Source organism: Pteronotus mesoamericanus, unplaced genomic scaffold (genome assembly GCF_021234165.1).
Source record: "Pteronotus mesoamericanus isolate MK-2021 breed Mesoamerican mustached bat unplaced genomic scaffold, CSHL_Meso_final contig_164, whole genome shotgun sequence".
NCBI lineage: Eukaryota > Metazoa > Chordata > Mammalia > Chiroptera > Mormoopidae > Pteronotus > Pteronotus mesoamericanus.
Genome location: NW_026555065.1, coordinates 15,293,912 through 15,311,212, shown reverse-complemented (window position 1 = coordinate 15,311,212; position 17,301 = coordinate 15,293,912). Strand labels below are relative to the sequence as shown.

Here is a 17,301-nt window from a genome sequence, read left to right as displayed (position 1 = left end):
AGAGAAATAGGAGGAAAACTAGAAGAAAGTAATGTCATGAAAGCCAAGAGGGGAAGGAGTGTCAAGAAGGGGAGAATGATGAAGAGCAAGAGTCAAAGATTGCAGAGAAGAGAAGTAAGATTGAGCTTTAGACTGGAAAAGTATGCACTGTACTTATTTATCAAACACGTAATCAGGGGCTTGTTTCTCCTATTTTACTTAATGTTTCTTATATACTTATTTCACCCCTTCCCCCATTTCCTTTTTATGTATTAGTTAGCTTAAGTTGTTATTCAATTCTTTCTATTTTTCTTTTTGATTTGGGAGCTCTCCTCTTCCATTCCACCAGCCACCTCCTCCTTTTTGTGTCACTCAGTCAGACCCATACTTTTCTTCCATCATATGAAGGTGAGAATCCAAATATCCCCCCCCCCCAATTCCCCGCTCTTCTGTCCTTCCTCCTCTGCAGGAAGAAGCTTCAGAATGCTTTCTCTTCCCACTGTCACACACCAACCTGAGACCTATGGAAAATTTTTACTTCCTCTTTCTCCCTTAGTATTTTTAGTTCAAGGCTATTATTAACATTTCTTTCGAAATATGTCTCTTCTATTTTGAGCACTTCTGTCACAGATTCCTAAATGATCTATTATTATCCATCCAAATGTAATTAATTATACACTGTACAGATCCTTGCTCATCACTCTTCTTCCTTTTCATCTTCCCTCCATCCTGAAGCCTTTCAGCTGATTCATTCATTATTTTTTGGTTAGATCTTTTTAAACATCTTTCTCTCTGATGGGAGATGCTGTTGACATGTCCTTTGAATGCTTATATATCTTCAGATATATTTCCTTCACTCTGACGGAGGAGTAAGGTCTTGTCACAAGATTCTTAGTACGCAACCTTTTTATCTCATTAAAGCTTGGAAAGGATTCACCTCAATCATCTCTCTTTGGGTGTTATAGAAGAGGAAGTTGATGCCCCATGATCCTTCATCTTCTGTAAGTAACTTGTACTTTTTTTCTGAAAGACTGTAAGATTTTCTTTTTATCCTTAGACTTCAGGAATTTACCAAGCTATGACTCATTTGCCTTGCCCAGAACTTGCCCAAACCGTTCAATCAGCAGACTCAGACCTTTTATTTAGCTTGAGAAATTAACTTCCTGTTACTTAAGTATTACCTCTTTCTTTTCAATCTACTTAATTTGTATGCTGATATTGTCTTGTGGTTCCAGAAGGTTTTTTTGTGTTCTCCTAGAATCTTTATATCCCATTGTCCTTATTACATTACTTTTAAAGTTATCATTGTTCTCTAGTGGTTTGGTTTCATGAACACCTCTTCTAAGAGTATTTCTGGCCTTCTTAGGTGTTATGGTACTGTTTTCTTTTGTTTGCTCCCTGGGCTTAAAGCCAGGCACAAGTGGTGGACGTTCATCCCCCCTCTCCAGGCCCTAGGAGGAGAACTCTCATTCTCCAGTGTTCTCATATACCCCAGTTTCAGGAGGAGAGGAAGACCTCCGTGCACCTGTACAACTGCCCTCCCTCTCATCCAGCCAGGCCCCTTTGCCAGGATACCTACTGGCGCCCAGGTGCCGGTGCCTTCCTATGATCACGGAAGAAAGGGCTGTTCAGAGATCACACACTTACATACACAGCTTTAAGAAAGCATCACAGCCCCATTCAAGAAGTGACCTCAGAATGATATCAACAAGATGGCAGAGTAGAAGATCGGAACCCTCCTTCCTCCGTTCAAAAGTACAGCAACAGAAGCAAAAATAGACAAGTTGGATTACATCAAATTAAAAAGCTGCACAGCAAAAGAAATAATTAACAGAATGAAAAGACAACAACATATGGAATGGGAGAAACTATTTGCAAACCATATATATAAGTGGTTTTTCTAACACATGTAATGAACCCCTACAATTCAATAGCTAAAAAATTAATAACCCAATTTAGAAACAGACTGAAGACTTTAATAGATATTTCTCCACAGTAGATATACAAATGTCCAACAGGTACATGAAAAGATGTTTAACATCATTAATTATCAAGGAAGTGCAAATCTAAACTTCAATGAGCTACCACCACACACTTGTCAGGATGGCTATTATCCAAAAAACAGCCCCAAAGTTGACAAGTATTGGTGCGAATGTGGAGAAATGGATCCCTTACACAGTTGGTAGGACAATACAGTGGTGCAGCTGCTATGGAAAACAGTACAGAGGTTCCTCAAACAATCAAAACTAGAACTACTATGTGATCCACCAATCCCACTTCTGGGTATTTATCCTAAAGAATGAAAATCAGGATCTTAAAGAGATATCTGCATTCCCATATTTACTGCAGCACTATTTACAATAGCCAAGATGTGAAAACATACTAAATGTCCATTGACATAATAAATGGATAAAGAAAATATTCCATACAATGGGATTCTTTTCTTTAAAAAAGAAAGAAATTCTGCAGTATGAGACAACATGGATAAGCCTGGAAGACATTATGCTAAGTGAAATAAGCCAGTCATAGAAATACAAATAGTGTATGATTTCACTTATATGAAGTATCTAAAACAGTCAAATTCATAGAATCAATGAGTGAAATGGTCATTGCCTAGGATTTGGGGGAGGGGTGGGTGATGGGGAGTTATTAATCAAAGGACGTGATGTTTTAGTTAAACAAGATGAATACATTCTAGAGATCTGTGGTATGACATTGTGCCTACAGTCAAAAATACTGTATAATATACTGAAACATTTGTAAAGAAGATAGATCTTATGTTAAGTATTCTTACCAAAATAAAATTTAGAAGAAAAAAAAACGTAAAATAACACATAAAAATAATGCATTTTTAATTGTTTTTGAGAGAAAGAAAGAAAAGAAAAAACAGAAGGAAGGAAGGAAGGAAGGAAGGAAGGAAGGAAGGAAGGAAGGAAGGAAGGAAGGAAGGGAGAAAAAAAGAAAGAGCCCAATATTAGAGCTAGGCACATCTCTTTCAGAAAAAGAAGTCATCTCACTCTGGCTGGTGTGGCTCCATTGGTTGAAGCACCATCCCATAACCAAAAGGTAACAGAAAGGTTACCAGTTCAATTTCTTGCCACTTCATTTTTGGTTAGGGCATATGCCTAGGTTGCAGGTTCAATCCCCAGTCTGGGCACCTGAAGGAGGCAACCGATCAATGTTTCTCACATCATTGTTTCTATCTCCCTGCCCCCTGTCTCCCCACTTTCTCTCAAATGAGAATAAAATAAACCTTATCAAAGGTCTTCTCAGTTCAGGGTCTACATATGACCTGAGCTGGCCCGGCTCGGGGCAGTCTTCCAGGCCTGGCTCCAGTCCCCTGGCTCTGCAGATGGACTTCCATCATTTCCAGGCTTGATATTGGCAGGAAACCTTTTTGGTCCCTCCCACTTAGCCTCTGGAGAGGTTAAGACATAGCTTCTCTTGCTCGTCACTCTGGCTTCTAAATCCTAGGATGGAAAGGTCTTGGCCTCTCAGGCCCCCAGTTCTCTCCCTATCCATCCCCGAGATGCCAAGATGATGGCCCCCCTGCCTGATCTCCAGAAAATCATGTTCTGATACCACTGTTCTCTCTGAACCACCCTAAAATGCTGGACTGGGGACTGGATTCCTCTCCGTTGTGAAATTTACACATACTAGCATTGCTTGCTCCACCTTTGTTTTTGAGCCTTGGAGCCAAGTGCTGCTCCAAGCCACTTTCCATTTCATCCCCTTGAATCTTTCCCCTGCCCTATTTTTCCACTTCCTGTCCATCATCTTGAACATTCTGATGAAGAGTGTGTGGATGAATGCCAGCAAGGTTTCAACAGTACGACAAGCCCCATATCCTTCTTGAGCTTTGCTCTCTCCTCCTTGAAATGGATGTAAGATTTGCCCTGCTCATTTCACAGGCTTATTATAGGGCTCAAATGACATAAGAAAGGACTTTGAAAATTGAACCCCTATACATGTAAGGCTTTGTTTTGAACTTTCAAAAACAGTGGCTCACGTTTCTTAAGTGGGGTTTTGCAGCATTAACTTTCATAGATTTAGTCATTTCAAAGATACTCATAGAGCTTCCCTTCATGTTTTCATTCAGTTTCTGAAAGTCACATTTTAATTTACTGAAAGATCATAACCCCAGGTGAAAAAGAAGGCTTCTCTCCATAGTGTGACAAGGCCACAATTTAAAGTCTACTGATGTTAGAATCTGCAGACCCATCTCTGCAATTAATTGGGTGGTTGATGTGGTAGACAGGTGTGTGCCCGCATCCCCTTTCAAGAAGAGCCCGATGCCCAGCTGCAGGGTGTAAAATCAAGGTGTGCCTTAGCTTCAAGAGCCACATGGCCCAAGATCACACCTTTCTGGGGACAGCCCACATCTGCCCCGCAACTGAGCGAGGTTGGTGTGAAGACCTAGTCGTTCTGGCTGACACAGAGCACTGTGAAGGACAATACTCAATCCAGAGCTCCCCAGTGGCTGGACTGACGCTTAGCAGCACTGCACTGAGTAGGACTTCTGCCTCTGCCTAATCCTGCTTCCTCCTTCTTCCTTCATAGGGGCTGATCCTTAATAAACGTCTTCCACCCCAAATTCCACCTCAGCATCTATTGCAGAGAACCCAGCCTGTAACAATTGGTTACAATGCACTAGAAGGGCTGGATGAGGCAAGGTGGTGAAGGGTATGTTTACTACAAACAAAGGAAACAAAGAAAACACAGAAGGAGTAGTGGAGACCTGAAATAACACTACTGTACAACCTTGGACAGCTCCCTGTCTCACAATGACTTGGTGACTTGAAGGTCTACAGACTATGATGGGGGAAATCTGTTGTCACCTGCCCAAGTTAGACCAAATCTCATAAAGGAAGCAATATCATCTGTTCTTATTCCCAGCCCTAGAGATCACCTGATTTGGTGCTCTCGCCTTGAAGCACCAAAGGCTGATTTCTCAGAAAAATGCAAATACCTGCTGCATATTACACAGAAATCCCTGCTAGTATCAAGATTTGCTAAATCATTTAAATGTTAATTATGGTTCTATTTTTCAACTACATTTAAATGTGCAGTAAAAGACAGAGTGGTATTTTTCTAGAACTCAATGTTTTTTTTTTATTTCATTTGGAAAGATGGCTTAAAGGCTAAAATTTGGTTCGGTGAAGGTGAGCGATCATACGCAGTTTCTGCCATGACAGAAGCCACAGCAAACCCTGATAATAAAAAGTAATCTTTGAAAACGAAAATCTGTCATCTACCAACCCAGCCCTTCCCACCACTCCCCTCCCCACACACACACTTAAAATCCCTCGCATTGATCTCACTATAAAGACCCCAACCCTATGAGGTCCCACCTACAGAGTCTGACCCTAACTCAGTCTCCAGCCTCATTTCATTCCCTTCTCCTCCCTGATCCCCATTCTCCCTATGCTGCAGCCACATTGGCTTTCTCATGGTCCCTTAAATAAACCATAGTACATCCTGCCATAGGGCCTTGCACATGCTGGCCCCTCTGCTTCCAACTCTTCCACACGCACGCCTCCACCTCTTTAATGGCTACTTATCTCTTTTCCAGCTCAAGCATCATTAATTCTTCAGGGAAGCCTTCCTTAACTCCACACCCCCCATCTATGACAAGTTCTTCAGTGATTAGATCTCACAGAATCTCTCTCTTTTCCTTCGAGGCATTTATCTCATTTAGAATTATACCTTCAAATCTGTTATTACTGGATTAAGCTCGTCTCCCACTTAGACAGTGGGCTTCAGGAAGGCAGAAATGGTGTCTGGTTTTGCCCTTCATCCTATTCCTAGTTCCTAATACAGTTTCTGGCAGATCGCCAGCACCCAATTTGTTGATAAATGGGTAAATGAATTGATGGGTGAATGAACAAGTAAGTGAACAAAGAAAAAGAGAGAATTGCTGGCTTTGGTTGGTTGGCTTGAAACTTCTTGGGGTTAAAATGTAGAAATGGGGAGTTAAAATCAGAGGTGGTTGGGTGGAAGGGGTACATGGCAGTGACCGTTAGGGAGACTTTCTCCCTCTCCGCAGATGAGAGGGAAGAGTGGGTGGGGAGGTAGCAAAGCACCACCAGAAGTCACAGCATAGCTGCCAACCTCATCACAGAGGGCCAAATAAAAATACCCAGACCTTAGGGTAAATGAAAATTATTCACTTCACAATCAGGAAGAAATGCAGTGGAATTAAAGTTGGAGTATATCCTTGAATTGGATTTCATTCTCCAGGGCCCTAAAGTTAACCAGCTGGAATCATTTCTTAAGGAACATCCTATTTAACCTGTGGAAATGGAGCACCTGCCTTTTAATGGAAAAACTACTTCTCATTGTAAAGATAGCACACAATGTTCTTGGCTTCTTTGGTCTCCAGAAAAAGTAATTCAGATTTCTCCCTGTGTCCTCACTGTATATTGACCCCCCTATGTCAACAAAAGAGGCCAGACTAATAGCTAACTTTTTAAAAAATAAGAAGTGGAAAGTATCAGCCCATCCTGAGAAACATTAGGCAGGACAGCCTTCATAGACATGTCTACCTCTCAAGAAGCGATGTGGGGCTTAGGATGCTAAAGACTGAAGGGCCCCACATAACCAACTTCAGAGGCACTGTATTCAGACAACAGGCCAAGTTTACTATGCATTCAAAAGTTCTATTCCTTAAAAAGCATTAACAAAGCATGATTAGTTAATCAATCACTTAAATATTCCTACTTGGCACAAGCCCCTGCCAGTCTATCCCTATACAGTAAAGAGAGTTCCCCTCTTTACACATGCTATAACCCAAAAAAAGAACTAAGACCAGGAAAAATTAAGATATTGGTCAACAGCACAAGGCACCGCATGGGTGTCAGCAAGTTCAGACAGTCCATAGCCAACAGCATTTACTGTATGCCAGTGCTTTACATGTATTTTCTCATTAAATCTTCATAACCCTATGAAATAAATAAAATTACAGTCTCCTTCAAGAAGTTGAGTAACATACCCAAAGTCACAGTTAAAAAGTAGTTTCAAGCTCAAGTCTCCCTGATTCTGAAGCCCATGCTCATAGCCTCTGAGTCCCTGGGGCTTGCAGAGCTCAGGGAAGAGCTCAGGGACAGGGAGTGCTTGAGGCTGGCATGAAGTCAAGGCTTGATGAGGGAGCGGACTCTGAACTAGACGTTAAACAGGGACAACCCTGAGACAGGCCAGAGAAGTAGAAAGGTTGCTACATGGTACAGACAGGGTGTAGAGAGAGGACAGAGGAGAAAGGCGAAGGAAAACAAAGCAAGTCCAGCTGTTCGGATACAGCCATTTTGGAACAAGGGATGAGTGAAGATAAGCTGCACTGTAGGTCATGGTAACATGTGCCACCTTCTTCTTCCTTATGAAATACCATCCTACGCAGAAAGGCTTGGAGAGAGAACTAGAAGGGTTGGGTGGGAATGAATGTCTTTTTTTTTCCCTTCATTCTGCTCCTCTTTTGACCCCAGTGCAGATCCTCAGGCACCCCCCCCCCCGCCCATTGTCTGTGCCAGAAGCCTTTGCATCCTACGTCCCAAGAGTGACAGAGTCTTGGCCTGTGGTTGTCAGGCAGAGCCTGAATGGTACCAGTGGAACTGGAACTCCCTTCTATCAGCTGTAGGCTCTGAGCCAGAGGGGGTGGGGGTATGTGTGTCAGGCTACCCTCCTTATCTGGACCGCTAGACAGCCAGCCTTCCGAGGAAGACGGGGCCAGGTCTGTGGCATAAGCAGAGTTTTGTTCCTAAGCCCTACCACCACCACACACATGTTTCACATAGAAATGCCCTCACTAAACAACCTTTCATACATTCATTTGTTCATTCACACATTCGACAGGAAATTTCTAAATGGCCATTTCAAGCCAGGAACTGTGCCAGGTGTTGGGGGAGTCCGGGTCAAACAAAATAGGGCCCCTACCCTCAGGAGCTGTATATTCTGTTGCTGATGGTGGGCACTGGTGACAGATGGTCAAGCACCAGTAACTGTAATGGATGTTGTGATAAAGAGAAGCTCAGGAAGCTCCATGGGTCTCTAACTGCCCACAGTATAAGCTGCTTGTTTTGTTCATTCTTACACCTCCAAAGCCCATCACTGTGCCCGACAGATAGTAGGTGCTCAGTAGGCTGACCCCCAATCTGTCCCTCTGTGTCTTCTCCACAGTGGGGAGAAGGCTTACAATTGGCATCCTAAGCCTCGATGACGAGAGATAAGGGTACATGGCAATTCTTCAACTAGGTCACAGTATGTTAGAGGTAGGAGAAACTAGACAAGGTTGTCCGTATCATCTCCCTCACTCCCAGCCATCATGCCGCTGTAGTTGGGGTCCTTTGTGAGCTACACGGACTTTCATGCTTTCCTATTGCTCCTCATCCAGATGGTCATCTAAGAAAACTCAAGGTGGTCAGCGTCCCTACTAAAACTCAGGAATCCAGACCCTGACACAGGACCTCTGAGATGTAACTTCAGTCTTCTCATGCTTCCCCAGAGGTTCTACCCTGGCTCACTCACACTAGTGAGCAGTGGGCAATAAGTCTGAGACGCCCTGAAAGTGCTCTTCTGACAAAACAAAACAAACAAACAAACAAAAGACCCTACCTACAAGAATTGGAACGGACACCTTTGTGGGGGGGGGGGGATGGTTACAGAGCACTTGCCATTAAGTCATAAGGCACTTGCTTCCCCATCATCCTACTGGTTTCCTCCATGCAAAAACAGCTGTGACCCGCTATGCTAGAGAAAGTCCTTTCTCTTTGACAGCTACAGCTGGCTGGATGCACCACCCCCTCCTCTGAGATAATGGGCTGTGGAAACAGCAATCATGGCTTCTGGTCGGGGTCCTCCCACACCACCGTGGCCTCCTGCACGCCCTGGGGCCCTGGGGCGGCAGAACCATTCTGGGGAAAGCTGAGAAAGACAGAAAGCAAAGAGGCTGAGAAGTGACTCTGCGTTCGGGGACAGAGGCCCCTGAGGCAAAGCAGGCATCTGTGCTGACAGGAAAGGGAGGTTGTGAAGGGGTAACTAGGCATCTGCCCCCTCAGGCAAGGCAGGCTACGTAAGGCTGGGGAGGGGCCTGGCTAGAGTCCCAAGCCTTCAGCCAGAAAGCTCCTCCCAATCAGTCCAGCGTAGTCCTGGGACATGTTCAAAGGCCCCCAGCTGGGTAGTGGCAGAATGGGATTAGAGCCAGGACTCTTGATTCCCACTCTTGAATTTCTCTCTCATCACCCTGTCACTTCCCAGGTATGGGTCTCATGGGAGAGGTCTTGACCTGTCAAACCCTGGAACTTTCCCTTCCAAGATGACTCCTGTTTGCCAGACAGGGCTGGGCTTTTCTGTTTCTGACCAGTGGCCTTCTTAATCCTCCAATGTCAACCGTCTCGCTGTCTGTATCCATCCCCTTCCTTGTAAAGATATAGCAGGTCTTCAGGGGTCCTGTGATAGCAGGAGGACTGATGGGCAGCCTGGACCCCGCCCAGCCACAGACCTTCCAGGAACAGTGGGCCTGTGACTTGGCATCGGGGCATGCTGATCTTTTTCTCCAGAAAAGGCAGTGTGGGGGGGAACGGGGAGGAATCCAGCCACTTCTTGACCATAAAAATTCCTTCTCTCCCCCTCACTTTGACCCTTGTCTGGCCGTCTGAGACAAGGCAGTAGCGTCCGTCGGGGCAGTTTGGAAAAGGAGGGAGAAGAAGATTTGCTGGTTTGCTTGGCCAGCACCGGGAGCATGAGCCTTGTCTACCCCTCCGCCGCGGGCTGTCTCCGCTAACTCTTCTCCCTGTCTACCCATCTCCGCCTTCCTGTCCCTCCGGACTGCTCGGGCGCCACTGCTGCTGTCCCCAACCTGCCCCACCAGCCGGGCCAAAGGGCGGCGTGACTCACGGCGCTGCCACCAGCCCACGGCTTGCCCGTGGCGTATAAAGGCTGCCCCGGCGGGAGGCGGCCCAGCCCTGACCGCCGGCCCGAAGCGCGCAGAGCATGGCCCGAAGCGCGGAGCGTGGCTGCGGGGGCGCGGGCTGGGGTATGCGCGGTGCCCTGGCCGCCGTGGCCCTACTCTCGGCGCTCAATGCTGCGGGCACGGTGTTTGCTCTTTGCCAGTGGCGCGGGCTGAGCGCGGCGCTTCGGACGCTGGAGGCGCAGCGGGCCAGGGAGCAAAGCGAGGACAGCGCCCTGCGCGCCTTCCTGGAGGAGTTGAGCCGCTCGCCGCGCTGGGCTTCTGCGCCACCGCCAGACCCCGCGGGCGTCGCTCGCAACAAGCGCAGCCAAAGCGGGGAGCCAGTGCCGCATCTCCGCGCCGAAAGCCAAGACATGCTGATGATGATGACCTACTCCATGGTGCCGGTAGGCGGGGCTTGGCTCCCCGTGGCGCCCCTGCCTGGGTGGGCGGCAAACAGTGTGGGGAAAGAGCCCCATTCCCTCTCCTCCAGCCCTCATCAGTCAAATGGGGAAGGGGAGGGAGGGAAGGGATAAGGCTTCCATCTCTGACGTCGTTGAGTCTGTAGGTAAATGAAGGGTATAAGCAGTGTTTGTAAGAGCCTACTTTCCTCCCTAACTTTGGACAAAAGTTTTCACCTTCTCATATGAAGGGAGCCCCAGCAGTCCCTGGGCTCTGCCTGCACAACTCACTGAGGCCCCCTGAGAGCAGGGAAGCAGCATATCTGAAAGGGTGCAGGCTTCTTCAATAAAGGGAGTCTTTTCCTGACATAATCTAGTAGTCTGGTTTTTCACCTGGCCTCTGTCCCCACGAGATTGCTGACCTAATTGTCTTCGCTTAAGTGAACACAATCAGCCCTAATTTTACCAGCCACCTAGAACGTTGATGCTGAGAAAGTTGCTCCCAGGCCTAAGGCAGTTTTCTTAAAAGTGTCAGAGGTGATGGTTCTAATGTGGGCTCCATTGAGTCTGTAAAAACTCTCAGAGATTGTTTGCATACAGTGCATCTGGGAAGAGTCTGTAGCCCTCTGTTATATTTTGAAAGGGGCTTTACCGCACTCCCCCAAGAAGGTTTAAGAAACACTGCACTACAGAGATTCTTTAAAGCAAAGCCCCCAAAATCTTTTTTCCAGTTTTAATTTCCTTTGATTTCGGTGATTTTTAACTCAGTAATTATCTAACAATTGCACATAGATCACATTGCTCTTCCCCATTCCATGTTATAATCCATTACAACCACAATGGTCTTATTTCACTGTATGATTACAAAGATTTCAGTTCTGTCACCTCAAGTGTGAGAAATAATTCGGAATCCTAGGTGTTTGAAGATCCATCCACGTAATGCTTCTGTTATCAAAGAAGCTTTTAAATATCTTATATGAGCTGAAATGCTTTTAAAACTACATGGAAGTACTACACACTGCAAACATTTTTTTTGAGAGATCAAATTTTCTATCCCTGGCTTCATTTTATTTTTAACCCATAAACATTTAAAAATCTGGGCCCAAGCAAAAATTTCAAAAACAGACCTCTGTAAAGTGAAGAAATATCATCAGGGGGATTTGCTCTTTCTCTTGTCTCTCTCCTGTGCATTTTGAGGGGTTTTTATGAAACCCTCTAAGAAGGATGTGTCTGAGCATCAACACTTTATATTTTTAATCCTGCTTTTAAGGTAGAGGCTTATGTATCCAAATTGCAGCCTGTTCAGCCACTACCTCAAGAGAATGGGCTCATTTCTGTGTCAGTCTGAAAGCTAAATTTAACTACCACCACCTGCTCTATTACAGGTCAGAGAGCAGCAACCACATTATCAGGCTGAGGAACACTTACACGTTGTCACCCACTCACCCTCCCCCCACTTGCAATAGGCATGCTTTGACCTTTCAAAGCCAATGAGGGGCTTTCCATGCTGGCTTTCCTCTTGGGAGTAGTTCTCAAACAGTTGACACATTAAAAATGTAGATTCCAAGGCTCCGCCCTCAGACATATAGAATCATAATTTCCCCACCCTTCTACCCTTTGGCGAGTGTAGTTCAGGCGCTGTAGAACAGTTGAGAAAAACTGCTCTAGACCACCTCTAGCTTCAATGTGCTTATGAATATTGTAGGGGTCTTGTTAAAATGCTGCTTCTGACTCAGAAGATCTAAGTGGGAGCCTGAGATTTTGCATTTCTAACGAGTTTCACTGATACCAAGGCCGCTGGTCTGAGGACCACGCTTTGAGTGCCACGGTTCTAGAGCAGCAGTTGCACACTGAAATCATACGGGGAGCTTTCAGCAGGACTATGAGTAGACCCCACCCCCGGAGATTCTGAATTAATTGTTAGGGGTGCAGCCCCGGGGGTCGGGGGGTGGGGTGGGGAGGGGGTGGTGCGCAGTCACTAGCAGGAACGATATGGCCTGACTTCCTGATAAGAGAAAGCTGCCTTAAGCATCTCGCTCCCCTTGAGGCCTCTGCTTCAGGCAGAGGAACCAATTTTATTATTGCAAAGCCCCTTCCTCCCTTCCTTCCTTTCTTCCTTCCTTCTTTCCTTCCTTCCTTCCTTCCTTGTTAACATCCTCACCATTCACCTTTGCAAATTTTTCTCGTCTTTACTCTGACTCTCTTAGAACAGAGAATTATTCACATGAGGAAACAATTTTTAAAAAAGAACTGTCCCTAGGGCACTTCTACTAGAGAAGTTGCTAAGAGATTTAGTACACAGCCTGACAGAAGGGTGCACAGATTCCTTCTGGACAACTGTCAGGCTGTGGCCTTCCCCCCGCGCCCTTCATACAGCACCGGTAGGTCTTGAACAAGGGCGCAGAGGTCCCCTCATTGAGGTCCCATGTCCTTAGAGATCTAGGAACAAAGAATAAGCTGTACACAGACTAATATCATTTCAAAAAGTCCTCCAGAATGGCTCTTTTATCCATAATGAGCCTCCTCAAGCTAACAGAATTCAGAGTTTTGTACTTTTGGCTGAAAGTACATCTACTCAGCATGGTAACTCTGGCTAGCACATTCTGATCAGGGACTGGTTGGCAGCTGTAAATAACTTTGTTAAAAGGGCAACGTAACTAATTATTACTTAAGTACAGTTAGGTTTGTCATCCTGCACAAAAACTAGGGTTCAGCACCCAGTAAAAAGAAAGTTTTACTTCTTCCAATGTGCACCTTAAGGTCTGAATAGATCAATAATTTATACTTTAAAAAAAAATGAAGCTTTAAAATTACTAGAAGAAAATATGAGTAACTTCATTTTTAACCTTGAAATGGGGAAGATCTTTCTTTCAAACTGTAACTCAAAAGCCACAAGCAAACAACAAATAAATAAACTACATTTAAAAAGCATACACGACATCAACAAAACTGTATAGCAAATAACAACAAAAAGAAACAAACACACACCATAAGCAAAGGCAAAGATAAATAACAAACTGGAAAAAATATTTGCAGCTCATATCATATATACAGCACTAATCTTCCTGACACATAAAAAGCACTCCTAGAAGATGACAAGGGGAAAAAAACAAGGATAATATGGGTAAAATTAGCAATGGAAATAGGAATCCAATAGGAAAATGGAACACAGATCTCAAGAAAAGAAATGCAAATGTCTCTTAAACACGTGAGAAAAGATCTCTTGATTTAAAAATGGGAATTATGGCTGCCCTGAATAGTTTTTACCTGTCAGAATGAAAAAACTACAAAAGTTGGAGAACACCTTCTGTTCAGGAAGTGTAATGACAGACATGCTCTTGCATTGCGGCTTGGGGTGCAAAATGGTACAACCTGTGAGGAAGGCAATTTATCAATACCTAAAAAAATTATAAATACATTTATCCTCTGATCCATCAATTTCACTTGTGGGAATTTATCCTGCACAACAGACTTTACCACCTATGAAATGGCAAGCACATAGCCATTCACAGCACAATATTTGTAAAAGCAAGACTTTTAACAACCTGTGTCCACCAATATAGGACTAGTAAAACTGACCTATATACACACTGGGATACTAGGTAGTGGTAAAACAAGAATAAGGACATTCTTTCTGGACTTCTGTTGGAACAATCCCCAGGGTATACTTATTTTAAGTGAATAGAGCAAGGCAGGGAAAAGTATATATTGTACTATTTTGTGTAGGGAAGAAGAGGAAAATTAAATGAAGAAATTAAAAAAGTGCTTACTTAGGGAGGGTAGGGATACAGTGGGAATGAGCCTTTTCACTGTATAGCTCTGTGTGTTATTTTGACTTTTGTACCCTGTGATTGTGTTACTCTTTTGTGAGTGAAAATGCCGCAAGCACAAGGTTAAGTGGCAGCTGCCACCGGGCTGGGGTGCTGGAGGGTGGGAGGGACTGCCAGCCGAGGTTCCCGGGCTCTGTCTAAAAGGGTGGCTCTTGCTGATTGTTGCCATGTAAGAATGAGAATCCAGTGCCTGATCTTTTGATTATTCTCAAGAGAAGTAATAAAAGAAAGAAAGAAAAAGAAATCTGACTTTTTATGTGAAATCGCTTGGCTTTTAAATATTGACAAAAATTCAGAAAACTTGTTTTTAATTGGCTGACCATGAGTTGTTTGACCAGTGTCAAACAACACTCACATTGTTAGGAGCCACGTTATGACTTCCAGGCTTAGTTTGTAGCAGTCTCATCTTGTAATCATGGGTGGTTTTGGACAAAAATGGCTTTATTTAGCTCAATCACAACTCCATGCCACCCTATTATTTTCCAGCCTGATTCTGATAGGCTAGTGGTTGTGGTACCATTGTTACTGTTATTGCTAGTTGAGGGCAGATGGTTTTTTTGCATTTGGGTTGGTTTGGCTTTTTTTTTGTTGGTGGTAAGGTTCTTTTGTTTTCCTTTTTTTTTTTTTTTTTTTTTTTTTTTTGGCTCTTTCTAAAAATCAACTATGCCTTCAGCGGATGGGGATTTCCCTTCACCGTGGTTTTTCAAAAGCACGTGCGGCAGTTCTGAGGGTGGTTCTCAGGGAGGAGAGTCCAGCTGTGTTAGGCAGTAACACATTATTGTAACAAACAGGGCTTTTCATGATGGCTGCTGTGAGGTACATGTTTAGGGATCTTTGCATTATCTTGTTTAAAGGGAAACCCTATTCCCCGTAGTCACAGCTCCTGTTTGCATGGAGGCTAGATTCCATGAAGGCCCGGAATTGCTGTGCCAGGGTCTACCTCCCTTTCCTGCCCTTTGGACCAGGTCACTCACTTCCAGGTGGTGTAAAGGCTGAGGGTTTCATCCCAGGGTCAACACATTGTGACCTACAGGCCACACCCAACCTGCCACTTGTTTTTGTACAGCCCAAGAAGTAAGAATTGTTTTTACATTTATAAATGATTAGGGAAAAAAATCAAAAGAAGAATCACATTTCATGGCATATCAACAAATGAAATTCAAATTTCAGTGACCATAAATAAAGTTTTACTGGCATACAACCATGCCCGTGAGTTTACGTGTTGCCTGTGGTTACTTTCTCATGAAACAGTAGATATGAGTAGTTGTAACAGAGACCATGTGGCCCATGAAGCCTAAACTATTTTCTGTCTGGTCCTTTACAGAAGTTTGTTCACCCTTGACTGTGGTCTACTGGAGTGGGGTCATTCCTCTGCAGAGCCCAAGCTACTAAATCAGGATTGTCCCAGCATTGGTTAACCCAGGGTTTAATACCTCCCCAAAGAAGACATATCCAAGACAGAGCTGACCTGAGAGTGTGGTTGCACTTGAGAGGGAGGCTGTATTGCTGAGCCCGCCCTCCAGCCTTGTGCCTTCTAGGCTGGCTTCCCAAGTCAAGAGCAGTCAATGTTGGACAGCTCTAACCACCCGTAACCCAGTATCTAGGCCCTGTTTCAGACCTCGCCTGTTCTCTTCAGTTGAAGGGGAGAAGTTTACACCCCATAGGTCCTGCAGTATGGAGTGGGCTCTGAAGGGAAATCAGCGGTCTGATACAGCAGGACACAAAAAGACAGGGCAGGCAAAGTCCTAAACCCAAATGCAGAGCCTGGGAGGTGGGCTTCCCCGGCCTTCTTCCGAGTAGCATGAGCACATGAGCACTTGGGATGTCGCACTTGCCACTGTGTGGGTGGTTTCCATGTCAGAAGCTATTTCCGGTGTCACTTAAGGGTGGGGGAGTACTTGAAGCTACACCTTTGCTAAGACTGTGTCTGGTGTTGGTATTGCAGACACACGCATAAAGCTAACTCATGTATCAGGTCACGATGGTATGTTGAGGAAGACAGGAGAGAGGTGACCCCTTAGCACCTCCTTCAGACACTTGCTTCATCAACACATTTTGCACACATGCAAAGAGAACATTCATTGTAGATATGCATAGTTGTCTTGATTCTCTAAGTCCGCATGTAAGTGGATCAAGACTGAGCATCTGGACCCATGAGAACGGAGCAACTGTACTGACCCCATGAATGGCATTAAACTGTTTGGACCCGCTCCCAGGCCCTGGAGCTGTCAACTAGCCCCTAGTCTCTTTCTAGCCAAAATAGAAAAGGTGAGGGCAGTAGAAACAAGCATACTGAGCCTTTACAACCTAAGCAGGATGGATCGTCAGTGGGGTTGGTGAATTGTCCACTCTTTATCTGCGATGTCCCTACCTCTTCTTCAACCTACACTGGCACTATGCCAGGGAAAAACCACATGCCCCACTTGAAAAGGGCCACTCCACTCTGGGGAGACAGCAGAATGCCTTAGACCAGCTGATCACTCAGTGGCACTAGCCCACAGACTGAGAGATCCTTGGGCAGAGGGCCCTCTCTGGATGAGCTCCAGAACAACTTCTCAGATTGTGGGTCCTCCAGTGCCACGGGGTGGTTCAGCTCCCAATTGTCCTTGTCCCAGGATCTCTCTGTGGCTGGCCCAGGGTTACCTCCGTGTGATGCTGCTGCTGCTGCTGCTGCTGCCGCCTTCAGCCATTGAGTGCCTGCCCTTAACTTGAGCAGCCTGGGAATCCTTCTTCGCTGTTAGGTTCCCAGCCAAACCCTCTCTTCCTGATGCTTCCCTGAAGTATGTTGTGGTATTAAGCAGTGTGGACCCGGGAGTCAGACGGATTCACATCCTGGGCTCCCAACTCAGTATCTGGGTGACTGTAGGCAAGTCTTTTAACTTCTCCAAGCCTCCATTTCCTCTTCTGTAAGACTGAGGTATGGTCCATACCTCATAGAGCTATCAGGAGGTTCAGGGGAAATGCTGTTGGTAAAGTACAGTGCCTGGTATAGTTAGGTTCCCAGTAAGTGTTCATTGTTGACATTAAGATTAATCACTTCTTATCATTAGCCCTTCTTGCTCCATGCTCTTGGCATTTTACTTCTGGGTTTACTCTTTATCTCCGCTTCCTTCAGAATGCCAAGCTGTCTGTTCGTAAGTGCTTCTATCAACTG

The 17,301-nt window shown here is 45.1% G+C and overlaps 1 protein-coding gene across 1 annotated transcript in view; it reads left to right on the top strand.

Annotated features, from left to right (window-relative positions):
• The first annotated feature begins 9,960 nt into the window (after positions 1-9,960).
• GLDN (gliomedin) overlaps positions 9,961-17,301 on the top strand; it is a 53,256-nt gene continuing 45,915 nt past the window's right edge. The window contains exon 1 of the mRNA XM_054564789.1: positions 9,961-10,323. Coding sequence (XP_054420764.1) covers positions 9,961-10,323 — 363 coding nt within the window. The remainder of the gene's footprint in view (positions 10,324-17,301) is intronic.